The sequence below is a fragment of the Oncorhynchus nerka genome, linkage group LG14 (assembly GCF_034236695.1).
Source record: "Oncorhynchus nerka isolate Pitt River linkage group LG14, Oner_Uvic_2.0, whole genome shotgun sequence".
In the NCBI taxonomy this organism is placed as follows: domain Eukaryota; kingdom Metazoa; phylum Chordata; class Actinopteri; order Salmoniformes; family Salmonidae; genus Oncorhynchus; species Oncorhynchus nerka.
This window is the reverse complement of record NC_088409.1, coordinates 4650516-4666872: the sequence shown is the minus strand read 5'-3', so window position 1 is coordinate 4666872 and position 16357 is coordinate 4650516. Positions and strand designations below refer to the sequence as shown.

At 38.9% G+C, this 16357-nt stretch overlaps 1 protein-coding gene across 1 annotated transcript; it reads right to left on the bottom strand.

Moving 5' to 3' along the window:
• Nucleotides 1-3237: 3237 nt before the first annotated feature.
• On the bottom strand, nucleotides 3238-12646 carry LOC115119489 (iroquois-class homeodomain protein irx-4-A-like). The gene is made up of 5 exons (XM_065027283.1): nucleotides 12608-12646; nucleotides 11803-12054; nucleotides 9161-9267; nucleotides 4937-5247; nucleotides 3238-4148 (listed from the first exon to the last, which is right to left on the bottom strand). Exons 1-5 carry the CDS (start codon nucleotides 12644-12646, stop codon nucleotides 3478-3480), a joined length of 1380 nt encoding a protein of 459 aa, XP_064883355.1. The 3' UTR covers nucleotides 3238-3477.
• Nucleotides 12647-16357: the final 3711 nt, after the last annotated feature.

Below are 16357 nucleotides of genomic sequence, written 5' to 3'. Positions count from 1 at the left end.
TATAACCATCTCATCTATCAGTTGATATCTAACCCTATAACCAGTTGATATCTAACCCTGTAACTGGCTCATATCTCTTTCCAGTTCACTCTGTAGCCATCTTCACATCTCTAAATAAGGAAATGATTGACCAACTCATGGAGGACAGTGGAAGTGGACTAAGTATTTGGGGGCTGTGATTCTATCCCTTTGGGCCTTTGGAATGTGTTCATTGTGATTTCTGTGTGTTTGTTGGAGCAGTTGAAAAAAAGACCCATTTCAGGTGAACATACATTGAACAAAAAGGTCTGGCAGTCTTCCTTTCTCTTCATTACATTTTTTCTCAAACCCCTTTTTGTACATTTAATACCTGAAAATCGAATTAATAGATTAAAATGTCAATTAAAGTAGCAATCAATTCAATCAATCAATCAATGAAATGTATTTATAAAGCCATTTTTACAACAGCCGATGTCACAAAGTGCTATACAGAAACCCACTCATTATTCCGAGTGTAATGATGTGTAAATATATTTATGACTGTCGTATTAATGTGATCTGTGTTCTCTGGGGAGACAGTGTGTTGGCGCAAACACTTCTGGACAAAATGTCCTGAATCCTGAGAATATTTTTGAAACATTTTCATCATTAATACATCGTCCGAGCTGTTTTTATTTTTACTCTTCATACACATACAGCATATTATACAGCTATAAGAAACAGACGAGTCCGATTTGTTTCAGTTATACACCACAGCGTCAGGGAATCAGTTGATCCTCAAATTAAGTGAATAAATCTCCTGGTCAGTAATTTATGTTGTCTACAAATTATCCTTGACATTGTGGTCTCAACTGCAGTTACACGATAGATAAGAAATAGATTATTTCAAACATCCACAATATAATATTTCAAAAATGACCGTTTGCTTACTTGTGTACCTCAGACGTTAGATAGACCTATGGTATATGTCTGCTCTTATTCGTCCCTAATCATTTCTACATTCGATGATGAGCTATTTTATTATAATGTGTGTCTGGAGGCACCTTGGGCTTACATCTTATTTAAGTTTTAAACCTCTAATAGGTAACGTTTAAGTGTCGTTTAACTGGGGCTGCTCTTCTCCTCCGTCTTATTTCCCAGTTAATGTGTTGTGTCAAAGTCTATTACCTCTGCTGGACGGCGACGTCCCTTAAGTTGAAAAAACCCTCTCGGAACCATCAGCAGAGGGCTGCAGGTCGATAAAGCTTTTAGATTTGGAGATGTTTTCTGGGAGCCCGTTTCCTGCGGCTAAGAGTTGTTAATGGAGCTGAAGAAATTATCTTATGACTCTGAGTCTGACAGCAGTTTATTTCCTGGGTCCTGCTCCCTGTCGAAGCGGAATATGCTTCTGTCAAACCCGCTTAATGAAAAGCAACGCGTCGCTGATTACACTTTTATTTGGTCTCTATGTAGAAGGCAGCGCTGCTAATTTACCCTCCGCTCCTCTGTGTGTTTGAATTCGCTACGGATGAATGATTTGGTCTGCCTGTTAAAAAACACTTCTCTCTATCGCTCTCTTTTCCTGCTGAAATAGAAAAGGGTAATCGGCCCTTTGGTGAAAAAGTTCAGTGGAATTGTCCTCAATGTTATTCTCTTACAAATATGAATTGATCTTTCAGTTTATCGGTGACCAATTGTAAAATATGTAGTCTATTTTTGTATGTTTATATTTGACACAAATCTCGAAAGCATCTTGCTTCCCGTGTGCTCATTGAAAGGAAGACATACCTGTTTTAGTCCCTAAAATAAAAGGAATAACATGCTTGTTAAATGTTCCCACCAAGTCATATTGCTGTCTCTTGTATTTCAGTTGCTATTGAATTGTAAATGTCTGTTATGTTTCGGTATAACCGGAAGGTTGCAAGTTCAAACACCCGAGCTGACAAGGTACAAATCTGTCGTTCTGCCCCTGAACAGGCAGTTAACCCACATTTCCTAGGCCGTCATTGAAAATAAGAATTTATTCTTAACTGACTTGCCTAGTAAAATAGGTAAAATAAAATGTCAAAAAATAACGTCAACTTCTCTGTCCTGCTACAATATCAATATTGTGCTGAAGTTAAAAGTGGTCCGGCAGAAGAAATAAAAACATCCAGACAGGGTAAATACTTTGTCCAGCCGGCAGCTCTGTTCTACTTGTTCCAGGGAAGATCTCAATCGTTTGGCTTCACATTAAAACGCTTCATCTCTCTCAGAGCAGCTTTCTCTCCGAGGAGCTCTCTTTCCCTCTCAGGCCCGCTGTCCCCCAGGAGCTCACACAGGCCATTACTGTCAAGTACCCTCCACTTTTTATTTTTGCCCTTTTTATCTGGAACAACTAATTCAGGTTCCGTTGCCCTTTTCACTCCAAGACGTGTCTTCTGGTAAAGCCCTTCAGCAGGCGGCTGGAGAGCACTCAGAATTGAGGGGTTAGTGTCTGGATGAAAACTTGACTCCAGATGATCTCGGCTGTTGCCAATATTAGCGGCCACATGGAATAAGTGAGCCCTCTTCCAGCTGGATCAGAGATCAAAGATCAGGTTTAGATGTCTCCATCGTATTATCAGGAGGAGTGGAGATCGATAGTCTGACAGAGCTATGAAGGAATATATCCCAATTATAGGCTATTTATGGCGGAGTAATAAGCCACATCTCCCGCCAGCTGGTATTATTGTTGAAGGTTCTTTCTCTCATCCCCTGTCACCGTGAGAGAGGAGACGTTGACTGACTCAAAAACTACATTTATGATTATAGATTTAACAGCTTTAAAAAACATAACGTTTTATGTACTGTCAGTCATTATTGGCTTGAATTATGCGTGTTTGAAGAAATAGGTCCTTGTGAATAGACCTATAAAGCAACACTTGCCAGAACGATATGGTAAACATTGTATTTCTCTACTTCGGACGATCTCTTAACTGCGACAAAAGCAAATAAAAAAGATAGGATAAGCGAAAGACAAGGCGATGAAGACGCAAAGATAATTTTGTTATCGCAAATTCTTAAACGTTATAGGCTATAATTTCAGCACATTGGACAGCGACCAGCATTGACGCAATCTGAACACGATCTCATGAGAAACCGACGTTTTATTTGTGAACAAACTTGAAACACACTCCTTCAATTTTAGGAGAACTGGTTATTTGTGACTTTTTTCTTTCATCAGTGATACTCACAAACCATCGATTAATGACGGCTGTTTTTTAAAGAATGTTTAATAGAAATTATTAACATCTGCATGCTATAAGAAAAAGAATAGTGTAAAAAAAACATATTTCTAATGTTAACTGTCAGTTATACATTTAGATACAGTAGATTTGTAGGCGGGCCTACGTGCTTTTTAACGAAATAGCAATACGCTCAAACGAATCCTGTTTGAAAGTTTCACCAGTGAAATGCCAATATGATGACATAAATATATCCTTGCAACAACAAAAAAGTAACCCCCACAGAATAATAAACTAAAGCAGGTTTGGTGTGTTAAGAGCAGAAGTGTTTGTTAACAGTTTTAGGGAAATTCATATTGTCCTTCGTGGAGTCTTGGTGCTGTAGAGACGGAAGTCCTTTGACGCTCCCAACAGAACGTTCCAGAGCATCGGTCTCTAGTATCGAACCCTTGGTGGTCGTGGTCCACGAGACCGTGGTGTTGGTCAGGGCCTGGTTCAAAGTACTGTGTCTGAACAACGGGTCATGGAAAACCCCATCCACCCAGTTTCTGAGAGTTGTAACGGGAGAGTCCTGCCGTCTGTCTAGAACCGTGATAGGGGAGGAGGCGGCCGGAGAGGCGGGCAGGCCCGGCTGAGGCTGACACCTCAACATACAGGACGGGTACTCCGCCTGGTTCAGAGACGTGGCCGTCTGGGCCAACGACCAAATCCGTGGTTTGCCGTCCAGTATCTGTTGTTGGTAGCAAGCTTTCCCCTGCCGGCTGTCGCAGCCCTCTGGTGAGGTTTTACTGTGCTGCTGCTCCCCGCCCAGGGACACAGGTATGCTGATCTTTAAAGATGTGTCCTTCAGATGGTCGTTCGAACAGTCAGTTGTCGTCATGTGAGTGTTCATGAGGTACTGGTGTTTGAGCTCGCACTCCGAGCTCTCTGATTCGATCATGTCGAAGTCATCCAGGTCACTCAGCGCGAGATCTTTATCTTTCTCTGGAAATTAACGGATATGAGACATCAGCGATAAGAGGGGAATCAAACTGTAATACAAAGTATCACTGTCAAATATCATTGAAGCATTCAGCATCACATCATTGAAACGAGTTTAGGCCTGGCAGATATGCCTATTCAAAGAAGATGAGGTAGATGTCCATGCAATTTCATAGCACTTTGCATTACAGCAGAATAAATGGGTCATAACATGGTAACATTGTGGTAACTAGATGTATGTGTATCTTGTGCATACAAGCTTTTCAGTTCACTTTTTAATGTATCTAAAATACATCCTAAAGCAGCCCAAAGTGTTTTCATTTCCATTAGGCCATTAAGCCATTTCCATGATACATTTAGGGTCATACTTCCTCTGGTAAAGGTCTATTCCACTGTTAATGTGTTACATAAAGGGCAGCAGGTAGCCTAGTGGACAAGTAACCGAAAGGTTGCTGGATCGAATCCCCGAGCTGACAAGGTAAACATCTGTCGTTCCGCCCCTGAACAAGGCAGTTAACCCACTGTTCCTAGGCCATCATTATAAATAAGAATTTGTTCTTAACTGACTTGCCTAGTTAAAAATAAAATGAAGAACCAGGACTAGTGTTTTCAGGACTAGAACACTGTTAATTTTTACATAAAGAAACACTAGAACACTGTTAATTTGTTATGAAGAACCAACACTGTTAATTTGTTACATAAAGAATCATCACTAGAACACTGTTAATTTGTTACATGAAGAACCAGGACTAGAACACTGTTAATTTGTTGTATAAAGAACCAGGACTGACCATCATCGTTGTTCTCACTGTTGATGTTCTCCTCCTGAGACGCCTCATCATCCTCATCATATCTCTTCTCATCAGAACACTTGTTCCTCGGAGGCCACGTCATCTTGTTCTCCTTCTTCAACCTCCTCCTGGCGTTGGCGAACCAGGTGGACACCTGCGTCAGGGTCATTTTAGTAATGATGGCCAACATGATCTTCTCTCCCTTGGTGGGGTAGGGGTTCTTCCTGTGCTCCTGTAGCCAGGCCTTCAGTGTGCTGGTTGTCTCCCGGGTGGCGTTCTTCCTCCTGGTCCCCCCATCCATACAGCCATATCTAGTAGTGAAGATGAGTTACAACAATGTTTCTATGTAACAGTAGGCCTATATATCTATATATAGGGTCCTGTAGCAGAAGAGAGGCAAGATAACAACTCCTTGTGTCCTGTCCATTAGAAATGCATAGTGTTGATTCATCTAGCAGTACACTGCAGCCCAACATACCCCCGGGGAGCTTTTACAAAATAATAATGTCCCTATATGAGTGTGCTCAAGCCCTGTTAGGTGAGTAAACACAGGGCACTCATAGGCTAGCTGTCTCTCCATCCAGACAACGGACAGTTAGGTGAGTAAACACAGGGCACCCATAGGCTAGCTGTCTCTCCATCCTGAAGACTGACTGCTAGGTGAATAAACACAGAGCACCGCTAAGCTAGCTGTCTCGCCATCCAGAAGACTGACTGTTAGGTGAGTAAACACAGGGCACCCATAGGCTAGCTGTCTTTCCATCCAGAAGACTGACTGCTAGGTGAATAGACACAGAGCACCGCTAAGCTAGCTGTCTCTCCATCCAGAAGACTGACTGCTAGGTGAGTAAACACAGGGCACCGCTAAGCTAGCTGTCTCTCCATCCAGAAGAGTGGGGCAAACAGACTGGAGAATTGTCTGATTGAGTGTAATGATGCAGCCCCAGGTGAAAGGGCCTAAAGCATTAGTGTAATATTCAGCACTTTGGGTCCTCCTGGAGGCTAAGCCCAGGGATATAACTATGTCCGACTTCTCTAGTGGAGTTCATGTAAGCCTATTATACACTTCAATAAGAACAGTTTCAAGTTTGGCAACTCATCAACTAATCCTATGAATTTGATCAGGCATGATATTCCCAGACCATTTGGAAGCCAGTACTCTAACAGACAGGGGGTTTTCTAATAGTTGTTAACTTAGAGGTAAGGTGACTTATGTCAGTGAGCACACATATGAAGGATTGGGAAATGGGCTACCATTTGACAGAACATAATTATGTGTGTAATGTTGCTAACTCATACTGGTACTGAGCAGGATTACACACATAGTACATGACTAGGTGTCCATTAACATTATTATTATAGTAACCATACCTGGCATACTGGTACTGAGCAGGATTACACACATAGTACATGACTAGGTGTCCATTAACATTATTATTATAGTAACCATACCTGGCATACTGGTACTGAGCAGGATTACACACATAGTACATGACTAGGTGTCCATTAACATTATTATTATAGTAACCATACCTGGAATACTGGTACTGAGCAGGATTACACACATAGTACATGACTAGGTGTCCATTAACATTATTATTATAGTAACCATACCTGGCATACTGGTACTGAGCAGGATTACACACATAGTACATGACTAGGTGTCCATTAACATTATTATTATAGTAACCATACCTGGCATACTGGTACTGAGCAGGATTACACACATAGTACATGACTAGGTGTCCATTAACATTATTATTATAGTAACCATACCTGGCATACTGGTACTGAGCAGGATTACACACATAGTACATGACTAGGTGTCCATTAACATTATTATTATAGTAACCATACCTGGCATACTGGTACTGAGCAGGATTACACACATAGTACATGACTAGGTGTCCATTAACATTATTATTATAGTAACCATACCTGGCATACTGGTACTGAGCAGGATTACACACATAGTACATGACTAGGTGTCCATTAACATTATTATTATAGTAACCATACCTGGCATACTGGTACTGAGCAGGATTACACACATAGTACATGACTAGGTGTCCATTAACATTATTATTATAGTAACCATACCTGGCATACTGGTACTGAGCAGGATTACACACATAGTACATGACTAGGTGTCCATTAACATTATTATTATAGTAACCATACCTGGCATACTGGTACTGAGCAGGATTACACACATAGTACATGACTAGGTGTCCATTAACATTATTATTATAGTAACCATACCTGGCATACTGGTACTGAGCAGGATTACACACATAGTACATGACTAGGTGTCCATTAACATTATTATTATAGTAACCATACCTGGCATACTGGTACTGAGCAGGATTACACATAGTACATGACTAGGTGTCCATTAACATTATTATTATAGTAACCATACCTGGCATACTGGTACTGAGCAGGATTACACATAATACATGACTAGGTGTCCATTAACATTATTATTATAGTAACCATACCTGGCATACTGGTACTGAGCAGGATTATTATAGTACATGACTCATCATTAAATGATTATTATAGTGAATACCTGGCATACTTATAATGATTATTATAGTGAATGACTAGGTGTCATTAACATGATTATTATAGTGAATCTCATCATGGTATGACTAGGTATGATTACATTATGGTGAATCTCATCATTATAATGATTATTATGGTGAATCTCATTGTTTTTTTCATTATAATAATTATTTGGTGAATTCTTATCATTATAATGATTATTATTATGAATCTCATCAATATTATTATGATTATTATGGTGAATCTCATCATTATAATGATTATTATGGTGAATCTCATCATTATTATGATTATTATGGTGAATCTCATCATTATAATGATTATTATGGTGAATCTCATCATTATAATGATTATTATGGTGAATCTCATCATTATAATGATTATTATGGTGAATCTCATCATTATTATGATTATTATGGTGAATCTCATCATTATAATGATTATTATGGTGAATCTCATCATTATTATAATTATTATGGTGAATCTCATCATTATAATGATTATTATGGTGAATCTCATCATTATTATGATTATTATGGTGAATCTCATCATTATAATGATTATTATGGTGAATCTCATCATTATTATGATTATTATGGTGAATATTATTATAATAACCATAGCTTATTATGGTAATGTCATCATTATAATGATTATTATAGTGAATCTCATCATTATTATGATTATTATGAATATTATTATGTTAACCATAGCTGTCATATTAGTACTGTGCCAGAGTAAGGTCATATAGGTAGTACACAATTCTTATTATTATTATAGTAACCCTACCTGTCGTACTGATAATGTCCCAGAGTAAGGTCATATAGGTAGTACACAATTCTTATTATTACTATAGTAACCCTACCTGTCGTACTGATAATGTCCCAGAGTAAGGTCATATAGGTAGTACATTATTATTATTACTATAGTAACCCTACCTGTCGTACTGATAATGTCCCAGAGTAAGGTCATATAGGTAGTACACAATTCTTATTATTATAGTAACCCTACCTGTCGTACTGATAATGTCCCAGAGTAAGGTCATATAGGTAGTACACAATTATTATTATTATAGTAACCCTACCCGTCGTACTGATAATGTCCCAGAGTGGGGTCAATGGGGTAGTACATTATTATTATTATAGTAACCCTACCTGTCGTACTGATAATGTCCCAGAGTGGGGTCAATGGGGTAGTACATTATTATTATTATAGTAACCCTACCTGTCGTATTGATAATGTCCCAGAGTGGGGTCAATGGGGTAGTACATTATTATTATTATAGTAACCCTACCTGTCGTATTGATAATGTCCCAGAGTGGGGTCAATGGGGTAGTACATTATTATTATTATAGTAACCCTACCTGTCGTACTGATAATGTCCCAGAGTGGGGTCAATGGGGTAGTACATTATTATTATTATAGTAACCCTACCTGTCGTACTGATAATGTCCCAGAGTGGGGTCAATGGGGTAGTACATTATTATTATTATAGTAACCCTACCTGTCGTACTGATAATGTCCCAGAGTGGGGTCAATGGGGTAGTACATTATTATTATTATAGTAACCCTACCTGTCGTACTGATAATGTCCCAGAGTGGGGTCAATGGGGTAGTACATTATTATTATTATTATTATTATTATAGTAACCCTACCTGTCGTACTGATAATGTCCCAGAGTAGGGTCAATGGGGTAGTACGCTGTAGCCTGGGTTATCCCTGCATGCGCGGGCGCTGTTGCATCTTTGGTATCGAATGTCCCCTGCAACAAGACAGACTGTCAGTCAGGAAAATGTGACACTATTGACATTAATGGACTGTTATACTTAAATATATAATAACATGTATACTGTTTCTTATTAACATGTATACTGTTTCTTAATAACATGTATACTGTTTCTTAATAACATGTATAATGTTTCTTAATAACATGTATACTGTCTGTTATTAACATGTATACTGTTACTTATTAACATGTATACTGTTTCTTATTAACATGTATAATGTTTCTTAATAACATGTATACTGTTTCTTAATAACATGTATACTGCTTCTTAATAACATGTATACTGTTTCTTATTAACATGTATACTGTTTCTTAATAACATGTATACTGTTTCTTAATAACATGTATACTGTTTCTTAATAACATGTATACTGTTTCTTAATAACATGTATACTGTTTCTTAATAACATGTATACTGTTTCTTAATAACATGTATACTGTTTATTATTAACAGGTATACTGATTCTTAATTATTTCTGTGTTTTAATAATTTCACTCATAAAATCTAGTGTTCCCATTTCAATACACACACACACACACACACACACACACACACACACACACACACACACACACACACACACACACACACACACACACACACACACACACACACAATAACAGTAACTAAACATGTTGTTCAATAGAAATGTCCAGTTATATCTGTGTTATTGTAGGCATTCTAACTAATGAATACAGGGAAACAATGACAGAGACATAATCAACACACTGTGGTATAAGTTGTAGTTAAAGAATTAAAGAAATCCATTCTTAACATAGGTGGCATGTTGCAGGTTACAGTACATATTTTCACCTGACACTATCACTTGCCAAACTCAACTGTTTCATTAAAAGTTGCACTTGGCTATTCAGTCATAGCCTGCAGTTGTTTCACTGTGAAGACAGGTTTTGTGCATCAAGAACAGTCAGACCTTGTGTGTAAAGCGGCGTCCTGTGACTTTAGACTGTAGTCTATACAGATACATCTCTGTGACTAGGCTATAGGCTATATAGATACAGCTCTGTGACTATAGGCTATATAGATACAGCTCTGTGACTATAGGCTATATAGATACAGCTCTGTGACTATAGGCTATATAGATACAGCTCTATGACTATATGCTATATAGATACAGCTCTGTGACTAGACTATAGGCTATGTAGATACAGCTCTATGACTATATGTTATATAGATACAGCTCTGTGACTAGACTAAAGGCTATATAGATACAGCTCTGTGACTGTAGGCTATATAGATACAGCTCTGTGACTGTAGGCTATATAGATACAGCTCTGTGACTGTAGGCTATATAGATACAGCTCTGTGACTAGGCTATAGGCTATATAGATACAGCTCTGTGACTATAGGCTATATAGATACAGCTCTATGACTAGGCTAAAGGCTATATAGATACAGCTCTGTGACTAGGCTATAGGCTATATAGATACAGCTCTGTGACTATAGGATATATAGATACAGCTCTGTGACTATAGGCTATATAGATACAGCTCTGTGACTAGACTATAGGCTATATAGATACAGCTCTGTGACTAGACTATAGGTTATATAGATACAGCTCTATGACTAGGCTATAGGCTATATAGATACAGCTCTGTGACTATAGGCTATATAGATACAGCTCAGTGACTATGGGCTATAAAGATATAGCTCTGTGACTAGACTATAGGCTATATAGATACAGCTCTGTGACTATAGGCTATATAGATACAGCTCTGTGACTATAGGCTATATAGATACAGCTCTATGACTAGGCTATAGGCTATATAGATACAGCTCTGTGACTATAGGCTATATAGATACAGCTCTATGACTAGGCTATAGGCTATATAGATACAGCTCTGTGACTAGGCTATAGGCTATATAGATACAGCTCTATGACTATATGCTATATAGATACAGCTCTGTGACTAGACTATAGGCTATATAGATACAGCTCTGTGACTGTAGTCTATATAGATACAGCTCTGTGACTAGACTAAAGGCTATATAGATACAGCTCTGTGACTGTAGGCTATATAGATACAGCTCTGTGACTGTAGGCTATATAGATACAGCTCTGTGACTATAGGCTATATAGATACAGCTCTGTGACTAGACTATAGGCTATATAGATACAGCTCTGTGACTGTAGTCTATATAGATACAGCTGTGACTAGGCTATAGGCTATATAGATACAGCTCTGTGACTGTAGGCTATATAGATACAGCTCTGTGACTAGGCTATAGGCTATATAGATACAGCTCTATGACTATAGGCTATAAAGATACAGCTCTGTGACTGTAGGCTATATAGATACAGCTCTGTGACTGTAGGCTATGTAGATACAGCTCTGTGACTAGGCTATAGGCTATATAGATACAGCTCTGTGACTATAGGATATATAGATACAGCTCTGTGACTATAGGCTACATGCTATAGATACAGCGTCACTGCCATGGAGAGATGAGTAGAATTATTATGATATCATACTATATTATAGTAACCATACCAGCGAGTAGAAAGCAGACGCGTCGGTTCCATAAGTAACATAATTTCCATAGCCTTGACTCCCGGTGTACGGGTTCCCATACACCCCCAGAGCAGCTGCGGAGCTCAGCTCGTGTCTGGCGGTGGCCAACAACCGGCTCTCGTACACTGGGCAGTAGACCGGCGTCTGGGCGGAGGCTGTCACCCTGGAGTCAGCGATGCTTCTGCCGCTAGACTCGCAGCAAGTTGTCAACGAGTTGGTTGTCATGAGGAACTGAAATGCAAGAACATAACAACTTATTTACACCGTACAGTGGGCAATTAAACCAATAGAATACAGTGAATTATTGGTATTGATGCTTAGGCTAATTGCAAAACAACCCTTATAATTAAAATATGTCAAATGTTTCCAGATTCCCCATATGCGTTTTCCCAAAAGACATGTTCTGGATGATTGCCAAAAAGACACCAGTTGGGTTATCTATCCAGCCCCCGACACAACAGCACCGCATGTCCACAAAACAGGTCGGCATGTGGGATATCAGATGAAAAACACACGTTCCGAGGCTATTAACTAGTAGAAATCAGTTGACGATAGGTCGGACTGCGCCTGGTTCTGGTTACCCTCCTTACCTTTACCGTTCAAAGAGCAGGTATCATGAGCCATTTACGGTAACATAATACAATTCCGATACAGTGTATTAATATACAATGCTGTCTCCTTTCTTGTTGAAAGTGAATCACATGATCAACATTTAATCAATATAAGAATCAATAGTGATGAAATCTGAGCGAATATTCAGTTGATAAGCGAGAAGGTAACTTACTTGTGGTGCAGACGAGTATCCGAATTGTGGATATGACATTGTAGAGAGGTCCCAATATCCGGAGATAAAGCGAGCCTGCAGGTCTCCTCGCTATAGTAACGTAGCCTTGCACTGTTTCAATGTACCAATTGATTGGTAAGCACAGGCAGTAGACTGGAGGCTTATAGGGCGAGCCACACTACCATGTTTAATTTGCTAAAATGCCCCCAAAACGCCTCTCCAAAATGTGCCCTCTCTTTTCCACGTGTCTTTTTAACTCGTATAATGTGCAAATGAATTTAGACAATGAAATATATTTGTCCAGACTGATGACTTTGATGTCAGAAATACATATTTTGCTTTATAAAAACCACTAGTATAAAACACCTCAGCCCTGATGCAGGTTGTTTTAAACACCAGTGCCTCTGACGTCAGAAGAAACCCACTCAGTGTCTAGACTGTAACTTCAATATGCATTTCTGGGGATAAACATCGGACAAGTAATAGGGAGCGGGACAAAGACTTTGAGACTTTTAACCGGATTGAAATTCAATGAATCAATGAACCCATGGTTTTAATATACCATTCCTTATCTCGATGTAGATCTCATAGGTGCAGTTAAACATGTGAATCAGGAGGAAGGTGTTTGATTGTAATTATAATTCCTCCCGTTAGTCATTATAGTGTCCATTAATGAACATATACACACGGAGACTATTTCAATGTGGTTCACAAAACAAACGCGGGAGATTTGTAGTATTTTACCAGCTTTGCCAATAATACACATTTACTGGACATTAAAGTGTTATCCGATCTCATCATGGCCCCATCTTCACTTGGTTCCCTTGAGATTTGGTCATTATTTGGTTAACACAAATTAACATTGATTTCGATAAATGCCACTGCAATTAAGTTTAACTTCATCTTCATAAAACGTTTAAATCTCTGAAGAAAACAATTATTTTGTATCACATTCTGCATTTCCCTCTCGTGTTATTCTCCTCTTGGCAAAATGACAGAGTCGGAGTTTGCTCTCCGTTAATTTCCCAGCCTAAAGCTGGAAGTCATTCCTCCAATAACTTTAATGTGTGGAGTGTCAGAGGGCTGGGGGTGTGATGTGGGTCTGGGTCTACTTTAAGGACGGGCTGGGTCTGCTCTGGGGCCGGGGTGGGGCTGGGTCTCAGCTGGGTAGGGCAGCGGGCAGAGACGGGTTCCACGGTGTGCTGACTTGCTTAGAGAAGCCTGGGTTCAGACATGTGAATAGCCCGGGGGTCACACTCAAATTAATGATGATGTTCTCCTCTGTTCCCAGCTGGAACGCCAAGCCCTGGGTGACAGCTCGAGGAGGGTGATGGATGGCTACCTCGAGACCCGCCAACACAATATCATAGGCTACCCACAGCATAATTACCGCACATCTACAGATGAAAGAACCTGTGCTCAAATTAAGTTAAGACTGTATGAGGCAAGTTTCTTGTAGAGTTTATAAACAGAGTGTTCTGTCGATCAATTGAATTAGTGTGACACCTCAGACCAAAACAGTCACATTTAACATTTACCGGGAACATGAGCGCCAGGTCAGAGGACGAGACCGACCTGACAGGACTTTTCATTTGCATTAAACTGTAAATGACACCAGAAGCCACACTTAATTATTCAAACTTAATTATTCAAACTTAAATTATTCAAACATAATTATTCAAACTTTTTTGGCGCGTTTAATAAAAAAACAAAGTCAATTGTTCAAATTCATTGCAAAATATATTTTAATCTCAACGAAATCAATTGGATAAACAAGCCAAGGCTAAATACATTTTAAACAAAATATTGGGCTGTAGGTCGTTGTGGTTTTGGGGCAAATTTTACATCTCTTGGTTTAGACAAGATGTTTCCTTTGATTTGAGAAACTGGTGCTATTTGGACACACACATGGGGGTTCTTTCAAATTCATCTACATTTGCCCTCATTGATAGTTTTGTTTTCCATTTTTTTATTACGAATAATGACATCTAAAACTGACCTCATGTTTTTGATTTCATAACACATAATGTTTGCTTGGTTATTACAGTAAAATCTATTTAACCACTTTAGACCATCTAAAACTTGGGCTTTGCTGTACTCATGTGTTCCACAATGGAAAAGACAGGGACGCTTGGTTATTACAGTAAAATCTATTTAACCACTTTAGACCATCTAAAACTTGGGCTTTGCTGTACTCATGTGTTCCACAATGGAAAAGACAGGGACGCTTGATGAACGTGTGCAGTAAACTGTATTGTCCAGACGGCCTCTCCGTATCCATTTTCATTAGCCTGCTTGTGTTATCACGTCCCTATGAAATATTTAGATTACCCAGTGTATGCTTTTAGATAGAAATGAAGGCTGCTCGGAGGTTCATTCTGGTTTAGCGTTTCAAAAAGAGAGCGCTCTTCTGTGACAGACGGCGTCCATTTAATGTAGAGCGGTATATGATTGTTATGAAGTGTACTTTAATGTACAACAATATGGCAACAGGCCTACTGGATGTACTGTATGGGAGGTTGGTTGGCAGAAGTTCATTGGAGTTTAAATGTAAATGATAATAGATCATTATCTATCAGTCTTATCATAAAGTGAATAATGGCTTTAATCTTACTATATAGATGAAGACAAATGCACGTATCTTATTTAGACAGCATCATCACTCATGACTCGTATTAATCACCTGAACTGCACACTGGAATGAATGGATGAGCTTTTATACAGTTTGTCTGTTTTACTCTGAAATAAAACCATGCTTGTAACAAAACACGTCAGAATATTTATCTGTATGTTTGCGATGTTTCTGAGGGGGGAAAACGTTGATTTTTGTCAACTTTGACTCAATGCTCTTATAAAGGTATGCATTTGAGTGGATAGGTCTGTATATCCCGAGAGAGTGGACCTATCGTTGCGCTACTGTAATAATTGTTGAGTCTTGTTAAATGCATCGTTAACTTGAGTTTCCAGTTTCTATAACATTCAATTCATTAACCTGTCACTCCATAATTTCTCTGGTTGATTAATGACGCAGCCAGAACACTGGGAGAGCAGCGCAGTGCAGGATAACCCCGCATCAACATCACTTCCCACTACTGAGACTGACTGTGAAACAATTTACAAAATGTTCATCTCGCCATGACCGTCTCTGAATCATGGAATTATTATACATATTGAAAAAATATACCAAGATGCTCCTTTTATGAGGATAGATTTACAATTTACAGTAACATTCGTATATTCGTCGGACCAATAAAGGTTAAACATTTAATTGGATCTCAATATGGCAATTAATCCAGACAGGCCACCGGTGGTACAAGTCAGTATTCGTTAGCCATCCATGTTTTGAAGACATCGGGAGATGACGTGGAAAACCGGTAACTTGGGGCAACAGTTAGTGCTATTACTCTTAAAATGTGTTTGTGGGCGAAATGGCGGATGTGTGTCAGCAGCTGCTTTTGGTTCCAGCTGAAGGTCGCCTGTTCGAATCCAGCGATAGAACGTTAGGCTTCAAATAAAAATATTAACATGATCTCAAACCTTAACCCTTACTTTAACCATTGAGTTAATGCCTAACCGTAAGAATTCGGAGTTAATGCCTAAACGTATCATTGGAATGACACAGAGAAGTAACCAAACACTTCGCAATTTGATGTTTAGAACAACTTCGACATTTTATTAACATTCTGAAGTGAGACTGAGAGCTTGTTGAACGAATCATACATTGAAATGCAATACATGTATTCAACACTT

What these genes read in the sequence shown, in the direction of transcription:
- LOC115119489 (XM_065027283.1), bottom strand. Translation starts at nt 12,646, where the DNA reads ATGTCATATCCACAATTCGGATACTCGTCTGCACCACAA. An exon ending in GGACATTATCAGTACGACAG is followed by an intron (nt 5,248 to 9,160) that starts GTAGGGTTACTA and finishes CTTCACTACTAG; the next exon opens with ATATGGCTGTATGGATGGGG. An exon ending in CAGTGAGAACAACGATGATG is followed by an intron (nt 4,149 to 4,936) that starts GTCAGTCCTGGT and finishes GTTAATTTCCAG; the next exon opens with AGAAAGATAAAGATCTCGCG.